The sequence below is a fragment of the Morone saxatilis genome, unplaced genomic scaffold (assembly GCF_004916995.1).
Source record: "Morone saxatilis isolate NCDOM2014 unplaced genomic scaffold, NCSU_SB_2.0 Contig16, whole genome shotgun sequence".
NCBI lineage: Eukaryota > Metazoa > Chordata > Actinopteri > Moronidae > Morone > Morone saxatilis.
Window position 1 is genome coordinate 16,816,384 of NW_023339718.1, and position 20,403 is coordinate 16,836,786.

The 20,403-nt window shown below is 39.1% G+C and overlaps 4 protein-coding genes across 4 annotated transcripts in view; 2 read left to right on the top strand and 2 right to left on the bottom strand.

Moving 5' to 3' along the window:
- Window positions 1–12,046, top strand: part of LOC118325336 (prostaglandin G/H synthase 1-like) — a 15,860-nt gene extending 3,814 nt beyond the window's left edge. The window contains exons 5-11 of the mRNA XM_035657965.1: window positions 9,436–9,575; window positions 9,652–9,833; window positions 9,937–10,020; window positions 10,584–10,830; window positions 10,917–11,203; window positions 11,397–11,544; window positions 11,697–12,046. Of these exons, the coding sequence (XP_035513858.1) occupies window positions 9,436–9,575; window positions 9,652–9,833; window positions 9,937–10,020; window positions 10,584–10,830; window positions 10,917–11,203; window positions 11,397–11,544; window positions 11,697–12,046 (1,438 nt within the window). The remainder of the gene's footprint in view (window positions 1–9,435; window positions 9,576–9,651; window positions 9,834–9,936; window positions 10,021–10,583; window positions 10,831–10,916; window positions 11,204–11,396; window positions 11,545–11,696) is intronic.
- Window positions 1,122–3,625, top strand: LOC118325335 (prostaglandin G/H synthase 1-like). Its single transcript, XM_035657964.1, has 2 exons — window positions 1,122–1,772; window positions 2,453–3,625. The coding sequence occupies exons 1-2, from the start codon at window positions 1,673–1,675 to the stop codon at window positions 2,800–2,802; spliced, it is 450 nt and encodes a 149-aa protein (XP_035513857.1). The 5' UTR covers window positions 1,122–1,672; the 3' UTR covers window positions 2,803–3,625.
- A 583-nt stretch (window positions 12,047–12,629) lies between the features above and the next one.
- LOC118325337 (bromodomain-containing protein 4-like) lies at window positions 12,630–17,214 on the bottom strand. The gene is made up of 5 exons (XM_035657966.1): window positions 15,921–17,214; window positions 15,632–15,786; window positions 14,778–14,847; window positions 14,480–14,681; window positions 12,630–14,324 (listed from the first exon to the last, which is right to left on the bottom strand). Exons 1-5 carry the CDS (start codon window positions 17,159–17,161, stop codon window positions 13,833–13,835), a joined length of 2,160 nt encoding a protein of 719 aa, XP_035513859.1. The 5' UTR covers window positions 17,162–17,214; the 3' UTR covers window positions 12,630–13,832.
- Window positions 17,215–17,657: 443 nt separating this feature from the next.
- Window positions 17,658–20,403, bottom strand: part of LOC118325565 (protein sax-3-like) — a 3,243-nt gene continuing 497 nt past the window's right edge. The window contains exons 2-8 of the mRNA XM_035658281.1: window positions 19,949–20,046; window positions 19,708–19,861; window positions 19,457–19,575; window positions 19,201–19,368; window positions 18,885–18,998; window positions 18,523–18,575; window positions 17,658–17,666 (exon numbers count right to left, since the gene is read on the bottom strand). Coding sequence (XP_035514174.1) covers window positions 17,658–17,666; window positions 18,523–18,575; window positions 18,885–18,998; window positions 19,201–19,368; window positions 19,457–19,575; window positions 19,708–19,861; window positions 19,949–20,046 — 715 coding nt within the window. The remainder of the gene's footprint in view (window positions 17,667–18,522; window positions 18,576–18,884; window positions 18,999–19,200; window positions 19,369–19,456; window positions 19,576–19,707; window positions 19,862–19,948; window positions 20,047–20,403) is intronic.

Below are 20,403 nucleotides of genomic sequence, written 5' to 3' on the forward strand. Positions count from 1 at the left end.
CCACAATACCCAAATATGGAATACCTCAATTGGGAGGCCTACTACAACATCTTTCCTACTAACCCGGCTCCTCCCCTCCTGTACCTGAAGACTGCCCTTTGCCCATGGGAACTTAAAGGTTGAGACCTACAGGACACACTAATAACACAGACGACTCTGCTTCTGAATAAATATTGACATGTTTGTTTCTCTTCAGGTAAATCTGTTCTTCCTGATCCCAAACTGTTGGCTGAGAAGGTTTTTTAGGAGAAAAGAAATTTTAGGCCAGACCCCCAGGGAACCAATCTGATGTTTGCCTTCATGGCCCAACAACTTTCACACATCAGTTTTTCAAGACAAACCATGAAGTTCAAGGGGGATTTCACCAAGGCTTTAGGACATGGGGTGAGAACACATACAGCAGTTAATCTACAACCAGAATTTTTATTTATTGTTAAAAAATAAAACCCAGAATTAAGCATTATTGACAAATTTCTGATCTTCTCTGCAGGTTTGATGCAGGCAATATCTAACGGAGACAACCTTCATGCGACAGCTTCAACTACGGTTCATTAAAAGACGGAAAGCTGAAATATTCAGGTAACAAAGAAAGAGCTCAACATTTTTGGGAAAATATGCTTATTTTCTGAGTTAGATGAAGAAGATCAATATCACTTCAACGTCATCTCTATGAATATGTTTGCAAGAAGCTGGCAGCCAGTAAGTTTAGTTTGAAGGTAACAAAATCTGTTTAGCAGAAGTAGAAAAAATTATTGGAAGTCAAAATTATTAGGATATTTACAGAAATGGAATATAATATTCATAGGTATGTTTTCATTAGTGTATAATCACCTGAAAACCAGAGAAGTTATGTTTTTATTACCTTATACATACGTTTTCGGGTGTTTCACAACCACCGTAGTTTTGCCTTGACGTTTTTCCTTTCACATTTATGTGACCCATACAGTCTATGGTGAAACATATGAAACATATGTGAAACCTGTATTGGCACCACTGGACTAAACTATCTACTGTACTAAATTGTAAGTCCTTAAAACTAGTTCCATCTCAACCAGCTGCAACAATAATGCCTCTCACGGTGACATTAACACAGTAAAGAAATAGATATACAACAGGAAACGCTGTGAAGGAAGTTGAGCGTCGTCTTTTATTATCTGTCGTTGATTCTTGTCTGAAATGGTTGCATTGGCAAGATGAAGTCACTGACATGCAAAGTCTTGTTCTTAAATGCCTTTAACCCTCTGGATGCAAATCTTTGAACTTTGCTCTGCCAGTAATCACATATACGACTTTGTTCTCAGGATATATGAACGATCACAGAACGGTGGGGAAATCTTTCATGCAGACTACAGCGATGTTGAAATGTGTGACTCAGCACGTATTTATAACCACTAAACCACACCAAAACCACTTCCTAAAATTCAAGAGATAATACTATAATATCTTTCAGAAGCATCATATGCATGCAAAATGTTATTCCTGATAATTAAGACGCACAGTATTGATCACTGACTGTTGAGCAAAAAGGGGGAGGACTGTTTACAGGTCTCACAGGTTGTTATCTGGCGGATTACCACGGAATTATTTAAATAACATTGTGGTTAACTGTTTGTCTGTGTTACAGATTGGTGGAGGTCACAACTCTCATGAAGTAGTACTCAAAGTGACAGAAATGGTCATCAAAGAGTCTCGAGCAACACGTGTACGGCCCTTTAATGAGTACAGGAAGAAGTTTAACCTAAAGCCGTACACCTCTTTTTATGAATTTACTGGTAAGCAAAAAAAATTCTTCCTTCTGAAACTTTATGCTTCAAACTTATTACCATCGTTTTGTATCTGATATTGGAAGAAATACATTATATCGTAAGAGAATACACTTTGCATTATGTCAAGTAACTTTTTTTTCCTTTCTTGAAAAGAGTATTAAATTAAATAAGTCGCACAGATGTACTAAACAACAAACTTCAAACCACTGAAGGAGGGACTGGAACTAGAGAAGTTCGCAGTCCAATGTAGCAACTGTTTCCTATTACTGACATGCGACTCTGTGCGCTTTCTCACAGTGGGGTTTAGAAGCTAACATCAGTATGCTAACATGCTAACAATGTATGTTAACATGTTGATGTTTAGCAGGCATAATGGTTACCATGTTCACCATCTTAGCTTAGCTTGTTAGCATGCCAACATTTGGTAATTAGCTTGAAAAACAAAGTGTAGGAATGTCATTGGTTTTGGTATTCATAAACCAAAGTAGTAGACATATTCAACTGATGGCACACGATGAAAAGTCAGGGGATCACCAACGTTATTACAGTTCCTCCTGTGGACACCACAACTATGTTTGTGAAGTGGGTGCTTGTTTCACATTTATGTGACACATACAGTTTATGGTGAAACATGAAATAAATAATAGTATGGGTATGGTTAAGAAACAGCTATTTTCTCTTTCCAGATGACTTAGACATGGCCAGAGATTTAGAGGAACTCTATGGTGACATAGATGCTTTGGAGTTTTACCCCGGTATCCTGTTGGAGAAAACACGTTCTAGCAGCATATTTGGTGAGAGTATGGTTGAGATCGGGGCTCCCTTCTCCCTGAAAGGCCTGCTGGGAAACCCCATCTGCTCCCCTGAGTACTGGAAGCCGAGCACCTTTGGGGGAGAGACTGGCTTCAATATCGTCAAAACGTCTACTCTGAAGAAACTGGTGTGCCTCAACACCAAGTGGTGTCCATATGTGGACTTCCACGTTCCACGAAATGAGGAAGAAGCAAAACCGAGAGAACCGTCTACTGAACTTTAATGAATGTTCGTCTCAAGATATGTGATTTCATTACTCACCATCAGTTTATTACTATGCTGCTTGTGGGAGATGAGATACTATAGTTGCCCATGTGTTGTAAGTTTCTGTGACAATTGCAATCAGATCGGATTTATTGCTCTTGTGTATAAAAGGTGATGGAAACTACATGTGCTAATTCAGTGGTTTTAATCCTCCCTGCAGTGAATAAAGTACTGTACATTCAAATCAGTCTACCTCCTGAAAATACAGCTGACAAATCAAGTGGTTTCTAGAGATCTGGTGAAATCAATTTACCATTTAGCTTAAAAATTCCTCTTTTTTTTTACCTCTTATTTTCACAGTGGAGGTATTACATCATGTTTCTTTTTTACCAAAGACCAAATAACAAAACACCTTCTGTAAACATGGCATTAACATTAAAATTATCTGTTCAAAGAAGAGAGTCAATTCACTGTATGTAAAAATTAAAATAAAAGCATATATGAAATATAAGTGCTGAAGTACAGCCACACAGAGGAACTAGCATGACTGTAGACTATTGTTACATGATGTGCAGGTTTTGCAGTGCATTTAAATTAGGAAAAAAGTAAGGAGGCTAGACATGATTGTATGTGTTTCTCATACTGACAGGATGCAGAGGGTGGTGTATCACCTCGTAAGTGTGAGAGAAATGCTCACATACTATTGTGGTTTTTGTTGATGTGAAAAGAAAAAGAGACAGGGTTACTTCTGTGTCTCAAGTGTGAATTTATTGCTTACAACTTTAGATTTGTCAGTAATGTGCACTGGATACACGCTGTCTTGTACAGATAAAGCCATTTAATAAAACCATTCGTGTAACTCTGGTGTTGTGAATTCATTATGGCTCATGTGAGTATTGTCCTACTGTCCTTTTGTGTTTATACTGACATGTAGTTTAAATATATTTTTTGTGAAGTTACCACAAATTTATACTGGTTTAAATTAATTTTTACTGTATGGTGAACTATTAATTTCATGTGTAACTGAAACACTAATGTCTTTTAAGTTTGGTTGTACTGACCCCTGCAGTGGGTTAAATTTTTAAGATTGTTGCATGTCTGCCAGTGTGGTGGGGTATGAACATTTCATCTGCTAGTTGGAAACTAGGCCCTTTTCACAGAAGACATTTTGATATGTTAGGGTATGAAAAGCACAGGTGTAAATCATAAAATGAATTATTGTTGAATTAAATTTTGCTGCTTCAGTTTCAGGTTTCTGGTATTGTGCCTGCTGGCTCACTGTCACACGGTCATTTTAAAAAAAAAATAAAACAGAGCCGTCATTAATGTTATTAGTAACACCTGTGCTTTTCCTACTCTGACAAGTCCCAATTTTCACTGTGAAAAAGCCCTATTAATGTTCAAACGGAGACATTTGACTTTTGAGAGAGTACTGCCTCTACATAAATTATATACTATACAGAATCAATATGCAGCAGCTGCACCGCCGCTGGAAGAATTGAGAACTGATTGTCCACCTGATGCTGCATCATGATAACAGTCTTCATCTTCCATTGTCACAGAACAAGGCCAGAAAATTACAGTTTTAATTCTGTCTGGCAGAAATATAAAAGTATCTCCTGAAACTCAAGTATGAACTGTGTTGATTCTGAAAACAACAGTGCACTGGCAAGAAATGTTGGACTTTGGGGACCATCACAGCTCCAGCCTCCCTGTAAGTTTTTACATTTTTTTCCATCTCATTCATCATATTTTCCCGCTACTCTCTTCTCATCCAAGACCCCCTGTCATTCCTCATGCAACCATCCCACCAGCCTTTCCTTTCCTTGTCCAGATTTTCTTCAACACTACCAAACCAGAACCTTAATAGGGGCTTCCTTGGCACAAAACCAGGGAGTAGAACTTTAAGCAATAACCTTAACCAAACCAAAAAACTGCTGTGAAACACTTGTGAAACCACACTGTGAAGCCATGCCATATGAGTGGAATAAATTGCATTTAAAAAGCTTTAGTCAGGTTTGCTTTGTACTACATTTGTAACATTTCATCCTGAATGAGATTACCAACATGAACAGAATGGTTATGCAATGGTTGGAAATCATTCGTAAGACAGAGAGATGGGAGCGTTTGAAAACTTCCCAGTGAGGCGGAGAGAAAACCATCATACAGATGGGAAACTACATACAGTATATATAGTTCCAGCTCTTCAAATAGATGGTGTTTGGTGACCAGCAAAGTTCACCCTGAGAAGAGGTATAATCACCTGTGTGGGTGTGCAGGGTCTTTTATCCACATGTCTCATAACAGGTGTCAGTATGTTATCAGGGAAACAAGCCAAAGCACAGCTGTGGCCTTAAAATCCTAATTTTAGATCATTTGGGGACGTGTATGTAAGCCTTTTCTCGTTGGTAATGTAACAACCAGATGATCACCCTTCCAATGAATCCACACCACATACCTATCTGCTATGGACATGGCTGAGTTATCTGCGAGACTCTGGGATAAAAATGTACCACCCACTCTGTACACAAGGGAGCAACTTACATCTGAAGCCTTTTATGGAATAAAAATCAGACGAGGACAGGCTCCACGCAAGGCGACCTGCACCATCTGTAGATATAAACGTCTCATTCTAAGGAAACGAAAACACAACAATTCTTATTTTCCAGTGATTATACACTAATGAAAATATACTTCCATTTCTGTCAATAGATCCTCCAAAATATTACACACTGGCCTGTTAAGGCCCCTAAGTTAAAACCATACTTGAACAGGCCTAAATAGCACAATCATCAGTATTTGATTAAATCCGAGACCTTTGACAAATTTTGCCCACTTTGTCTGTTAATTCCGTCTCTTTTTGTTTCAGTATAATAAACCAACCAACAATAAAAAATCATCTTCTTTTGATATTTGGACTCTTTCTTAGCTACGAACCAAACTAAATGCAATAACATCTTGGTGAAAACCAGTAAAACTTGAGTTTACTTTGAATACTTGAAACACGATTGAAATTGCACTTATACATCCAAGTTTTATTTTGATAAATCTTAATATTAGTTACACCATGCAAGCGTTCCTTGTTGAAACTTCTAAATCAGTATTGTTGGTCAGTTATGGGGCAATGGTTGTTTTCCATGCCATGAGAGGTGAGTGATTTTTTAACAATACGCAGCACGTTTTTATTCACTAACAACAGGACACCATAGATCAGTATCATTAGTGGGGAAGCTAGGTAGAAATATTTATACAATATAACAATTTTCGATAAAAGCAACGCATTTGGAACAGATGTAGGTTTATTTGTTATAAAAAGATATAGATATCGGGACACTGCATATTTTACGACTCTTGATGATTGCCATGGTCTGTTGAAGCGAATTAGATCAGATATCAGAAGACCGCAGACAGTTTCCCCTCTTTCCTTGTCTAAGGGTGCTTTTTAAAAGCATTTAACCTGTGAAAAGAATCCTAACCAAATACAAGGAGCATGGTCACTACAGGGCCAAATTTGACCCCCTTGCCTTTGTGCTAGAATGACAATACATTAATAGAACAGCGAGATCTTCAGCTTTCCATCGGTGTATTTCTCTTTTCTTTACTACAACTGACAGAGAGCTGGCTAATTGATGTATGCAGTTGTTTTCATTAATGTACATTTGCAGTATGCTGAATAAAGATGTGTTTGTTTAAATTACAGAACCTTCTGGTAGGACCGAAATGTGTCATGAGACATCACTAACATGGAAATGTTTAAAGTAATTTATGCAATAAGATATTCATGCTAGGGGTGAATCAAATTCTGCAATGCGGGGCTACATTTAAATATACTTGGTTGTCTCCACCTAATATTTGAATCCCCCCTCAAGGAGTGTCATAATGTCAAGGGATCAAGTTCAAGAATAATGAAAAGGTCCCACTGAACATGAAAAACTATGTAATAGGGTAAAGGAAATAGGGTTATAAGGATTTTAAAGTATGTAGTATCTTTGCAACCCCTCTCACCCCTTCAATTCTCCGGTGCGCCCACCTCGTAGTTTGTAAACCTCTGCTCTAGACAACTGCAGGTTAACCTGAGTCAAGCAGCTGTAGTTAGCCCAAATATATCTGTAATAACTGCAGGGTAGAGGGGGGCAAATGTTCTACAATCTATTTATCCTCCCAAAAACATGCTAGGATCAACGAAAGATGGGACACAAAAAAATGTAATTAATACATAGCATATTATAAGAAACAGCACTTATTATGCAGAAGGATTCCTTTCAGAAATATATATTTATACAACAACATTCAATTGCATAGTCAGAATAAAAACAATTATATATATTTTATTATCACCGAGTTGAGATAATGATTCTGATCAAATTTTAATTCTGAATTACAAAAACAGATGTGTGTGAAGATAACAGTTTAAAACACTTCATCCTTTGGGAACAAAGGTGAGACCACTGACCTAAATGCAGGTTTACACAGACATCTATGTCCTTGTAAAAAAAATGAGGTTATGTTTGCAGACCATCAACACTTCTTTTACGCATTTATTTAAATGAACAAACTTTTCTTGTCTTCTTGGTAGTGTTTCTGAAGCTGCTAGGCTACTTTGAAGGTCTGAAACATGAAAATATGAAAATAGAGGGAAATAAAACATTTGCACCTCCCAATTTGGATGTAGTCAAATGTCAGGCTATATTATGAGAGAAACACCACACATCGAGACTCAGGAGTTTGCTGAGAGCCATGAGAGGTGAGTTCCCCTTCAAAAATGTACAGCACAGCAGTTTGTTTTTCACAGATAATTAGAAAAACATTATCCTTATTTTTATTTAGGGTTTCACATTGCGTCCATCTGGGTGTTAACCCTCCTGTTGCTGCTGAAGTGCTCATCATGTGATGGTGACTACAGTGTTGGTTACTTCTTTAACTTTACAATTGCAGGTTTTAAATATTGTTGTTATTGTTGTTAAGTATTTGACAGATATAGAATAGCTAGAATGAGGCCTTTCTATATGTGACATGTAAGGTTTTTTAAATATATTAAAATATATTTTTTTGTTTATGTCAATGTTATAAATTAATGGAATAGACAAGTTTAAAATCTATATTCTGGTTGTTTGATAAACTGATGACTGGAAGATAAAAGAACTAGTTTAAAAAGAAAGTAAAGGGAGAAAAGCAATCATAATCTATTTCAACTTAATCATTTATTTGAATGTTTTTTAATATGAAATAGCTGTTTCTGGAAAACAATTTACAAAATTATTTACAACTGCTAGCTTACATTTTATGCTAAAATATTAAATTTATTTGTTTTTTTAAGTTTTAAGCGGGAAAATCCTCACTGACGTTAAAAATATCTTTAATATTCCACGTTACATAGCTTCTGCATTAATTTCAATGCCAAGAATAATTAATATATATTAGTTAATAAAAACATGTTGCAACAATTTTAAAACATTTTACACTGAACAGGCAGAAAACCTGAACACCAACATACTGTCCCTGCTAGCTAGAAGATTTCAGGGCCCACACCAGGCACCCACTGTGGTGTTAACAATAGGATACAGGCTGACTTGATGGCTCGATCAGTTCATATTCCTATGGTGCTGAAGAAACTTAAGTCTTAACAATATCGTACATGCACAGAAATAAATATGATCTTTTTCCTTGTTTGTAGTGAATCCCTGTTGCTACTTCCCTTGTCAGAACTCAGGAGTCTGTGTGAGATTTGGCACAGATCACTATGAATGTGACTGCACCAACACTGGTTTCTATGGGGAAAACTGCACTGTTCGTAAGTTAATTTATTTACTAACAGCTGGACTGTCTCTATCCAGTGGTAACAAATGTACCACCTAAAAGCACCTCTGAAGCTATTTTGTTTCATTTATAAAAATAACCCCAAAGGTGTAGAGTGAGGCTAGCTGTTTCCCCCTATTTCCAATCAATGTGCTAAGCTAAGCTAATGAGCTGCAGGTGGTGGCTTTATACACACAGATCCGTCTTTCTATTTCCCACAGTGAACCCAGATAACATGAGGAAGTAACTAATTTAGTCTATCTAATTTATCTAATCTTATTATGTATCAACAACCCTATTCTTTCAGTACACTACGCAAAGGTTGTGAGCATTTGCATTTGTTTAAGTGAAAGTTTTACAAGCTCCCTTGTAGGCTAATGTGAGTGACTTAGGCTACCTATTTTATATATAAAAACTTTCATTAAATTTCAAACAAAATTCTTTTAACACAGTCTTTGTCCATAGCGGAGGCCTGGACAAGAGTTTGCCTCATGCTGAAACCCAACCCCAGCATCATTCACTTCTTCTTCACCCACTTCAACTGGTTCTGGGACCTTGTCAACAACTCTTTCCTGCGAGACACATTGATGAAAGTGGTGCTTACAAGTAGGCAGTAATTTGTCATTTTACATTGTTGGGAAGAAGGGAAATTGGAGAGAAATGAGCTTCAAAAAGGACGTAAAGATAGAAATATATTAAAGGTTTGGGTCATATTAATTGCTAGTTACTTAAGACATGGCATGGTGGTAATATTGGTGTTAAATTATTTTTTATCATTTAAAATGCAGCTGATTTAAAAGTTTGTCACCTGTTTATACATGATGACCACAGTCAAATATAATTATCATTCAGTAAGAACCAGCATTATTCCAAGCCCTCCGACCTACAACAGCAAGTATGGATACCTCAATTGGGAGGCCTACTACAACATCTCCTACTACACCCGGCTCCTCCCTCCTGTACCTGAAGACTGCCCTTTGCCCATGGGAACTAAAGGTGAGACCTACAGGACACAACTATACACAGACGACTCTGCTTCTGAATAAATATTGACATGTTTGTTTCTCTTCAGGTAAATCTGTTCTTCCTGATCCCAAACTGTTGGCTGAGAGGTTTTTTAGGAGAAAGAAATTTAGGCCAGACCCCCAGGGAACCAATCTGATGTTTGCCTTCATGGCCCAACACTTCACACATCAGTTTTTCAAGACAAACCATGAAGTTCAAGGGGGATTCACCAAGGCTTTAGGACATGGGGTGAGACACATACAGCAGTTATCTACAACCAGAATTTTATTTATTGTTAAAAAATAAAACCCAGAATTAAGCATTATTGACAAATTTCTGATCTTCTCTGCAGGTTGATGCAGGCAATATCTACGGAGACAACCTCATGCGACAGCTTCAACTACGGCTTCATAAAGACGGAAAGCTGAAATATCAGGTAACAAAGAAAGAGCTCAACATTTTGGGAAATATGCTTATTTTCTGAGTTAGATGAGAAGATCAATATCACTCACGTCTCTACTATGAATATGTTGCAAGAGCTGGCAGCCAGTAAGTTTAGTTGAAGGTAACAAAATCTGTTTAGCAGAAGTAGATAAAAATATGAAGTACAAAATTATTAGCACAGCTTTTTCATGTTCTAATATTTTATAAAACACCAAGAGCTGTTTCTTGTATAAATTCCTTAAATATTTTTTAGGCTACTTCCTGTGTTACATTAACTTCTGAGAAGGTTGTGGTACATTTTAGAGAGCAGCGAAAGTGAAAAAGTGTTAAAAGGAGACAGCTGGCAGCGGGTTATCTTAGCTTTGACATGCTTGTGATTAGGGTGTGAGAGGAAACTTCTAAAAAAACACTATGCTTGAAGATTTTGTTTCATAAATAAGATATGTCTGTTACAACTAGCATGGCATGGAACCTAAGTTAAATAAATAGTAAATGGTACAAAAAAGTTTAAATAGCTCAGAGTCAAACTTTAAAATACTGTTCTTTTGCTCACAGGTAATAAATGGTGAGATGTACCCTCCAACAGTATCTGAGGTCCCTGTGCACATGGTGTATCCTGAAGGTGTCCCTCCAGAGAAGCGTCTGGTTATTGGTCAGGAGATATTTGGCATCCTACCGGGTCTCACCATGTACGCCACCATATGGCTGAGAGAGCATAACAGAGTGTGTGACATCCTGAAGTCAGAACATCCCACCTGGGACGATGAGCAGCTCTTCCAGACTGCCAGACTTATCATTATTGGTGAGTTTAGTTTGACATCAACTGACAAGATTGGTGACCACAACCAGACGTGAAAAACAGCATTTCTATTTTTTTTCATCCATCAGGAGAGATGATTTGCATTATAATAGAAGAGTATGTGCAACAGCTGAGTGGCTATCTGCTGAAGCTGAAGTTTGATCCCTCCCTGCTCTTCAACGCACGTTTCCAGTACAGCAACCGCATCGCTCTGGAGTTCTGCCACCTCTACCACTGGCACCCACTGATGCCTGACAGCTTCCTCATAGATGGAGATGAAATCTCGTACTCCCAGTTTATTTACAACACCTCCCTCCTCATGCACTACGGGGTGGAGAAACTGGTGGATGCCTTTTCTCGACAGCCTGCAGGACAGGTAGATAACTACCCCCCACTGACTGTGTACAAGAAGCCAGTGTTAGGGGTACAAGGGCAGTCTTGGGGCTGTAGTTTTTTCTAACATTTTTTCTCTAGTAATCAGAAAGTCAATAGGCAAAATCCCTAAGTGTCTTGCATAGATAGTTTTACACTTATCACTGGGCATTGGTGTAATTTTTGGTGTCTTTCAGATAGGTGGTGGCCACAATACTCATGAAATCCTCCTCACAGTCCCAGAAATGGTCATCAGAGAGTCTAGAGCAACACGTATGCAGCCCTTCAATGAATACAGGAATAAGTTTAACCTCAAGCCATACACCTCTTTTTATGAATTCACTGGTAAACTGGAGTTATATTGTAATAATCTGTTACTTATATAGAGCAAGTTTGTGTTTTTGCTGACATTGTTTAAGTTGTAACTTTATGTTATTTCACTATAGGTAAAATTAGACAGGAAAGTAATCTTGTGTTGTTTCTCTTTTCTAAATCAGATGACAAGAAAATGGCCAGGGGTTTAGAGGAACTCTATGGTGATATAGATGCTTTGGAGTTTTACCCTGGCCTTTTACTAGAAAAGGCACGCCCTAATGGCATATTTGGTGAGAGTATGGTTGAGATGGGGGCTCCATTCTCCCTGAAAGGCCTGCTGGGAAACCCCATCTGCTCCCCTGAGTACTGGAAGCCGAGCACCTTTGGGGGAGAGACTGGCTTCAGTATCGTCAAAACAGCTACACTGAAGAAACTGGTGTGCCTCAACACAAAGTGGTGTCCATACGTGGACTTTCATGTTCCACAAAATGAGGAAGAAGCAAAACGAAGAGAACCGTCTACTGAACTTTAAATGACTAATTAGCCTAATGAGCTCTGATTTTATTGTTTTCTAAGAGCTTATCACCTTTCTATGCTTTCTGTATTTTCAACAGTGTCATAAAAGATTGTTGTAGTTCTGTAATTCTGTTGTTATTCTGTATTTAAAGGTCCAGCGTGTGGATTTGTGACATCTAGCGGTGTAATTTCAGATCTCAGCTCCCTTGCTTCACTCTACCATTCCAAGCATGAAGGAGAAACTACAGTGGCTGCGGAACGTGTGAAAGACGCAAATGCCCCTATTTATTTATTATTTTGTGTTGATTCTGGCAGCCAAAGATGGTAATGTTTCCACTACTTTGTTTCGTCTGATTTGTAGAAATCTGATCTAATCTGACCTGGTGTCATACATTAAGAAAAACTATTTAGAAATAGCTTCTCGCTGATGGTCGTTTGTTTTTGTAGGTTATATAGAGATATCAGTATTGAACCAGTTATAAACTCCTGCTAGTACATTCAAAAGAAACATATAAATACCACTGGCATTCAAATTGATTTAGTACCTGTACTTGCTCAAATAGGATATTTAACTGAAAATACTTTCAAATGCCAAAAGGTGTGTGTAAAAAAACAGCCTAATTGTTTAGCCAATCTTCTTGCTGATGGTCATGTTTGTCTGTGTAGGTCATATAGAGGCACTAATATTAAACTGAAACCAAAACCAGTCAAAGATCCTTAGCTTACTTTCAGGTTCCGCGGAGCTTTTTCACAAACAACTTACTGAGACACTGTCACAAGATCTGGAGTGATGACGTTTGAAGCACATGGTTATAGTTAGAGCTTTTAATAATGTGCAGTGAATTACATTTTAAATAAAGCATGGCTTCATCCACTGAAGCATGCCCACATCTGAGTAACATGCAAAAATATCACTTCGGAGTTTGGTTGTATTGTCTAAATGTTTATTAATACAGCCCCTCTTACTCTCCTTTGGTTTCAAAAAAGGTGTTAACAGTCAAGTAGCTTGAAGAGAATGAGCAGATCACTGAAACTCATTGTGTACAGTCACAAATAAACACAGTATTTTATGACAAAGTAAAATATCCTTGGCTGCTTCACTAAAGAAGTCAATATTGTACAACACATTAAAGTCAAAATGTACTAACCCATAACCAATAACACAATATGAGTGAAACGTTAATAAAGTTAACACTAAACAACATGTACATTTTCTCTTTCATGGTTCAGTAGGAAAATAATGAAAATTAAAAAGTAGAATAAAGTAGAAAGCAAGACTAAAAGTTTTATTTAGAAGTAGCCTGCACTATAGTCAAACTGTAACATGACAGTAATTAATGTAACCACATGGAAGAAAGTGCTGTGCTAAAGCTATGAATACACATTTACAAAAAGATGTAGACGCTTATACAGAATATAGCCCCATACTTTTTTTTACGGGAATAGTTCAACATTTTGGAAAGTTAATTATTCACCTTTTTGCTGAGAGTTAGATGAGGAGGTCAATACCACTCTCATGTCTGACAGTTAGCCTAGCTTAGCATAAAGACTGAAAGCAGGCAGCTATCCTGGCTGTGTTCAAGGTTAAAAATATGCTCGCCAGCATCTCTAATGCTAGGTAATTACCTTATTGTATGTTTGTTTTATAAAAACAAAGATGTAAAAACGACAAGTTTTAATTTTATGAGGAGTTTTCATACATTTAAATATGCTTTCTCACGATACACCAATTTATGAGGCACATTTTCCTCATCATGGCTTTACAGTTGATTGCTCATACGATTTGATGCCCTAATCTGTAGCTACTTACTCTGATGAAATCTGGCAGTCGATTGATCATTCTCCTGAGTGTTAACTAATGGGGAACTGAACGGAGGTGCAGCCACTGAAGTGGAATTAGAGATTGAATTAATATGAGTGCTAGTGCCTACTGCCATCGGAGCAGTGGCTGCTGGGTAAAAATGGACATCCACTGCAACTGTAGTGAGGCCCAAAGAGACATGGTGAGAAAGAAGCAGGGGTGGGTTGCTGTGTGAGATGCTGAGGCTGTGGTGAATAGGTGCTACACATGCCTCAGCACTCTGTAGGGTTAATGAGGAGCGTAGACCCTCCTCAAGTCTGGATGGTGGAGAGGGGGATGGTGAACGGGAGGGTAAGGATGATGGAGGAGGCAAGGCATCCTGACATGGGCTGCGGTTGTCTCCTCTGTTACTGGTCCAGTCCTCAGCACACTGCAGCTGGATGCTAGGCTGGGACAAACTGCAGCCCTTCTCTTCTTCCAGAGAGGGATCAACCTGAAATAGTAAGGAAGGAACTCTTTAATGATAACTTATTGATAAATAAACCACGTTTAACCACAGTGCGACCCAGTTAGTTCAATCTATTCATGCCCAGAGAACCTCAAAAACAATTTACTATATCATGTTTATGTGTTTCTGTCTTATCAAACCTTAGTGTCAAGAATGGGCTCTGGATAAGTCTCTACAATGACAGAGTGGTTGTCCAGAACGGGTTGTGGGTCCTCTTGAAGATCCTCAAATGTGGGCTCCATCTGCACCGTGACCAGGCTTGGTCCTGGGGGTCGGGCTCGGGTGTCAGATGTGTTGGGGCTCTGCTCAATCACAGCCACACAGTCGTCATCTTCAAAAGCTCTGTGCAAGAAACACAACACCCTGGTTTCTTGCGTCTTTTACAAAGAGGCAAAAAGATCTCATTAATTTTTTCGTCTTGTATGATAGTGTATTTACCTGTTTTCATATGTTCGTCCTGCAGCTCGACGTTCAGCGTGTCGTATGGGGACACCCAGATTCCTCTGAGCTGTCAAGGACATGTAAATTGGCTCTAAAGGAATAGTTTGACATTTTGGTAAATATTCTTTATTCGCTTTCTGGTGGAGAGAAGATCTCATGTCTGTCTATCTAATTAGCAGCTGGTTAGCGTATCTTAGCAACAAGCAAACAAGAGGGAAAAGGGAAAACACAAATCAAACCATTAAGATATAATCTGGTAGGTAGTGAGCCTTAGAGATTCTGGTAGGCAGATTTTGTTACCTTTTGAAAGAGCCAGGCTAGCTGTTTGCTCCAGTTTCCAGTCTTTGTGTTAACCTAAGCTAATTAGCTGCTGGCTGGATCCCAAAATTTAAAATAGCACTCCACTAATTCAGCATTACACTAATATAACATTGCTGAACTCACTAGACAAAATACTCATAATTGATGCAGCAGAACCAGAGATATCATCTTATTTTCGTCCTTGTTAAACCTGGCCTACATTACCCACAATGCAGCTAGACTGCCTTAAGTTAGAACATTTTTTCATCTATCATTTTCAAAATTGTAGTCTTTCTTTCTTTCTTTCTTTCTTTCTTTACATATTCAGTAGAATTCCCCAAATATTGTTGAAGGTTTGAAAGTTAAGTTTCCCTTTAACAGACAGACATAAGAGTGGTATCATTTACCTCTCCACCCTAAAACAAACAAGAGTATTTCGAAAATGTCGAACTATTCCTTGAAGAATAAGTATTTATGGAAGTTTTACATGCTCAGAATATGATACAGATATGCAGATATTTGCAAATTTGATGTGACTGAGTATCTCTGACCTGCTCGGCTTGTTGGTGCAGGTTCATTCTTCTGGACCACAGAATAGAAGGTAACAGTGATGAAGATGAAGGCCAAAGATACACCCACTCCTACCACAATGGGGATGTCATGTTTCTCCAGCACAGGCAGCCATGATGGAGACTGCTGCGTCACTCTGGAGTGTATAATACAAACAAACATAAAATCTGGTTATCTTGCTGCATTGCTGTGCTTTTTTAAAATTGATACATGGCAGAAACTCCATCTGCACAATATCCATCACTCCACCATCTTTTTTATTTTACCTACCTTGGATCATTGCTGGTCATAGGTGATTGGGATGTGTTCCTCTTCAGCCATTCTGTAAGCTCTGTGTCATTGGCTGATTTAGCTGACTGCACAGGGACACCTTGCTGGCTAATATTTAGATGTACCTGATCAGACATGTTGACCTGATGGACAACAGGAATCTCAGGGTCCAGTTTTGAAGGATTGGAAGTCTGATCAGGATGATGGTTGGTTGAGTCTGAAGGCTGGATTTTAAGAGGATTTCTGTGTTGGAGTGGTGGAGTTTCTGTCTGTGGTAGAGGAGCTTGTGAGTGGAACAGTGGATGTTGTATTGGAGATGACTGAGTTTGGGTTTGAGGCAGTTCAGATATGGTCGAAGTTGGTTTAGGTAGTGCTAGCAAAGGTTGACTGTGAGTTTGGGATTGTGGAGGTGGAGGTTGTGTGGAAGGCAAATAAAACTGGATTGTCGATAGCTCAAGATGGAACTTCGGAAAAAGGCTTTGAGGAAAAGATTGTTGAGGATCAGATCGAGATATTTGTGAGTGGGTTGGTGAAGACTGCCAATGTGTTTTCTGATGTAGAGGTTGACCTGAGTGCTCAAGTTTGGTTTGAGTAATCTGGGTTGAAGTTGACTCATGGTAGGATTGGTAAAATGTGCTTTTTGTAACCAACTGGTGAGGCTGAGTTTGAGATTTGTGCAATTCAGCAGAAGACTGGGTTACTGACTCAGAGTGGCTTGCCTTAATTTCAGTTACACGACTCTGTGTTGGAGTCGGCAAATACAAATCCATCTTGAGAAAGCTGAAGGGTCCACCCCCTTGAAGCTTTGACGGTGGTTGAGACACGGACATCTCAGTGAAGGATTCTGTAATTTCACTGGCTAGAGACACAGCATGGATGTTAGAGACCTGAGAATCAGGCTCTGTCATCAAATGGTCGCTGGTTTGATGCTGAACTTCTTGTGATGATGTTAATGTCCAATGAGATTGACTCTCTGAGAGTACATACTGAACAGTTGTATGCAACTTGTCACTGGTGACTGCCGATGTTGGGTCGTATGTTATTGGTGGTACACTATTTAAAATTAAAGGAAGAACACTAGTCACTGGCCGTTGGGTGTGGAGATCTACTGATTGGAAGTTGGGATGTGGAGGAGGTGGTAATATAGGAGGCTGCATCTGAGTGACTAATGGCTGGGTTGGATTGGTTGTTGGCTGATTCAGGCGGTGCTGTAAAAGACGGCCAAGTGACCCTGGAGGCATCTTTAGCTCAGCCACAACTCCCCTTGAAAATGCAGAAAATGTGGTAGCTCTATTTGTTGTAGCATCACAGTGTGATGAGGAGCCTGGAAATAGTAAAAAGCAAAAAAATGTCATGTTTTCTTTCATATACCCAATACAATTTCACCAAAGTAATGGCTCAATATTGGAGCACAGCAACATTGCTAAAAATATGTCTAATGGGGCAACAAACTGAGCAGTTAGAAGTTAGTTATCAGGTCGTAAACAGTCCGTCAGTGTTGCCAGATTAGCTTTCCAGTGGGCGCACCTTAAATGTTGCTTATAAACCCTCATTGCACCTGAGCCTGATTGTGCATAACTATTGTGTTAGTGCAGTTAGTAAAAGCTGAACCAGGAGGTCCCTCTTTAAACGATTTTACAGGGAGACTACAACTTGGACTCTCGATGGAAAACTACAACCTCCTGGAGACAGCCAAAGGCATCTGTGGGCAAATTTTTTGTAGCTTTCGGAGCCTGTCTACTTGCACTGTAGAAGAAGGTAATCAGAAAAGAAAAGCACAACACAACTGTGCTCAAAGAATGAGTACAACAGACAACAAACAGCCATTTACAGATACATTCTGACATAAAATTTGGAAACTAACATTTCTTCAAATAAAATCTAAAAGATCACATTGTAATATTAGCTCATGCAGAAAATAGTGTTAGCATATTAGCTTGCTAATCGTAATGTTTGCTTGACTACCCCACAGATGCGTTTGCCTCTGTTGGTCATGTGACTCGTGGCTTGTAGGTCGCAGCGGCAGATTGAGACAGTTAGGGTTGCCATTATTGTCTGACTTTATACATTGTTATATATTGTTGCCCTGTCATACCTATTTTCTACTGATGTTGTTGCAAGATCTTAGCATTTACCTTGATGAGTACAAAGTAATCATAAGCCATTGAACTGATGGTTGGAGCTATGAAAATACATACATGTGGCCTCGCTATGCTGTGCCTGTGGATGATGTGTGGCCTTAAGGTGTTTCTCAGCCTTGGAGTCACTTGATTGGGAAACTAGCAGTTCTTTGCTATTGTTGGTGCTCTGGAAAATATGAAAACAAAGACTCTTACTTTCAGGACGGGCACAAAGTTTAACACAATCAGAAGCCACAGCACAAGTAATAAGCTGGTAATAGGCCACAAATATCAGAGCGTTGATGTTACCCATTGAGAATGGAAAGTCACCACATATAAAGTTGCAAACGCACAATCAAGAATAATGTACAGCTTCTGGACAGATACCACACATAAAAACCGAATACAGTCTGCACACTGATTTGAAAGCAAAACAGTGTCACCAAATAAGCCACAGCAGAGATTTTCACTTCATTACTCACAGCAGACAAAACCAGTCTTGTCTGCTTGCCTGTATCAGCTGGATGACGTTCAGCTTAGGACAGAGGACAGCATGAAACACAGTCAGCAAGAAAAAGAAACTTGTGCATATGGGATCATGGAAACATCTTGTCGTACAACAATATACTATAAGTGTATATGTGTGTGTTATTGTAGTTCACAGTGGATTATTAAGCACCACAAGGGCTTAAAAATACTAGTGTAATGACAGCCCTCCACACACACAAACACCCACTCTGAATATACTGTGATAATAAGACAATATATGTGCATGTATGTATTTAGTAATACGATGTCACTCTGCCACTGAAGAAAAAACTGTGAAATGATGAGCAGATGTTACCTGTGACAGTGAGGATGGTATGTTTCTGATGTCGTCCTGCTCGGTTCTCAGCAGTACAGTAATATTCCCCTACGTCATAATACTGCACACTGGAAATATGCAGAGCTCCGTCGTCTACACAGGCCATAGAATAACAAGTGATGAATCACAAAGAGTTGAAACATATTCACATCCACTTTAGGTATTTGTGAAGTTTTCATGTATGTGTCCACCTCTTCCAAGGATGCTATTCATGTTTGCTGCTGAAAACAATTTCCAATGAGAACTTGGTGAAAAACTTCATGAAAATAAACGTTAAATGGCACCAATCACTCACCATCAATGTGTCTGTCTTTAGTGGGGCTGATGGGGGACTGTGTATCTGCTCTGCCCCTGGTCCAGGTATATGTGATGGGCAGAATCCCTACAGCCCTGCAGGGCAGGACCACTGCAGCCCCAATCCTGCAGTTCACCTGAGCTACGAAGGTCACTATGATGGGACTCACTAGGAGGAGGAAAGAGTATATGGAGTCAGATGTCTCAACAATTTGAATCTACATTACAATCACAATAAGTTAAAGTGCAAAACGTACCCGCGACTCGCAGCATTGCTGTGTTGTGGCTTTGGCCCAGTGTGTTGGAGGCCTCACACACATACAGTCCCTCATCATAGCTCCTGGCTGACTGGATGTAAAGAGTGGCATTTCTCAGTCTGTGTGAGAAAATGTCAGTGGTCATATACTATAAAACCATTCCTTTAAAATAATTTGTGTGGGTTACAAGGCAGGAAATATTATTAACCATTAACGGTTTCTGTTAATAGAGTCACAATACAACAACTCACCCCAGAGCAATTTTGCCTCCAGTCTGCTTGGAGTGGCCTCTCTTCACCCAGCTGATGGAGGGTAGAGGGTGACCAGACACCTGACACTCTAGCACTACCCGAGCACCCACAGGCACCGTCAGCACCTGGGGCCACAGTTTCACTGATGGAGGGGCTGCCAGAGAGAGCAAAGCACTGTTATACACAGAGATGAAGGAACAGTTTGAGTGTCCAGTATGGCTGGTCAGTTGTAAAGTCATACCCAGCACAGTTAGGGTAGCTCTTCTAGAGGTGAGGAATCTTTGAAGGTGGACGTTGGAGGCCCTGCAGAAGAAGCTCCCACTGTCGTTCTCCTGGACACTGCAGAGAATAACGTCAAGACACACTAATGTAATAGCGATAGCCCCAATTGGTATAGAAAAACATGCAGAATTAACCAGAGTCTATATCATATACTGTAGAGGTTAAATAACATATACCCTTTTTAATAGTTAACTCTCTGTTTCTCTTATTTCTCTATTGTTAATTCCTCTACCCATATCATAATTCAACAATCAACAATATAAACTCAAATTGATTCAGAACACATCCATATGGTATATTGTCATATTCTCAACTGCTGTACACAAATGTACAAATACAAACCAAACACTCTGAGGACATAAACTTTTTGTCTTTAAACACATACTATGCATACCTACAAAAACAAGCGCGCGC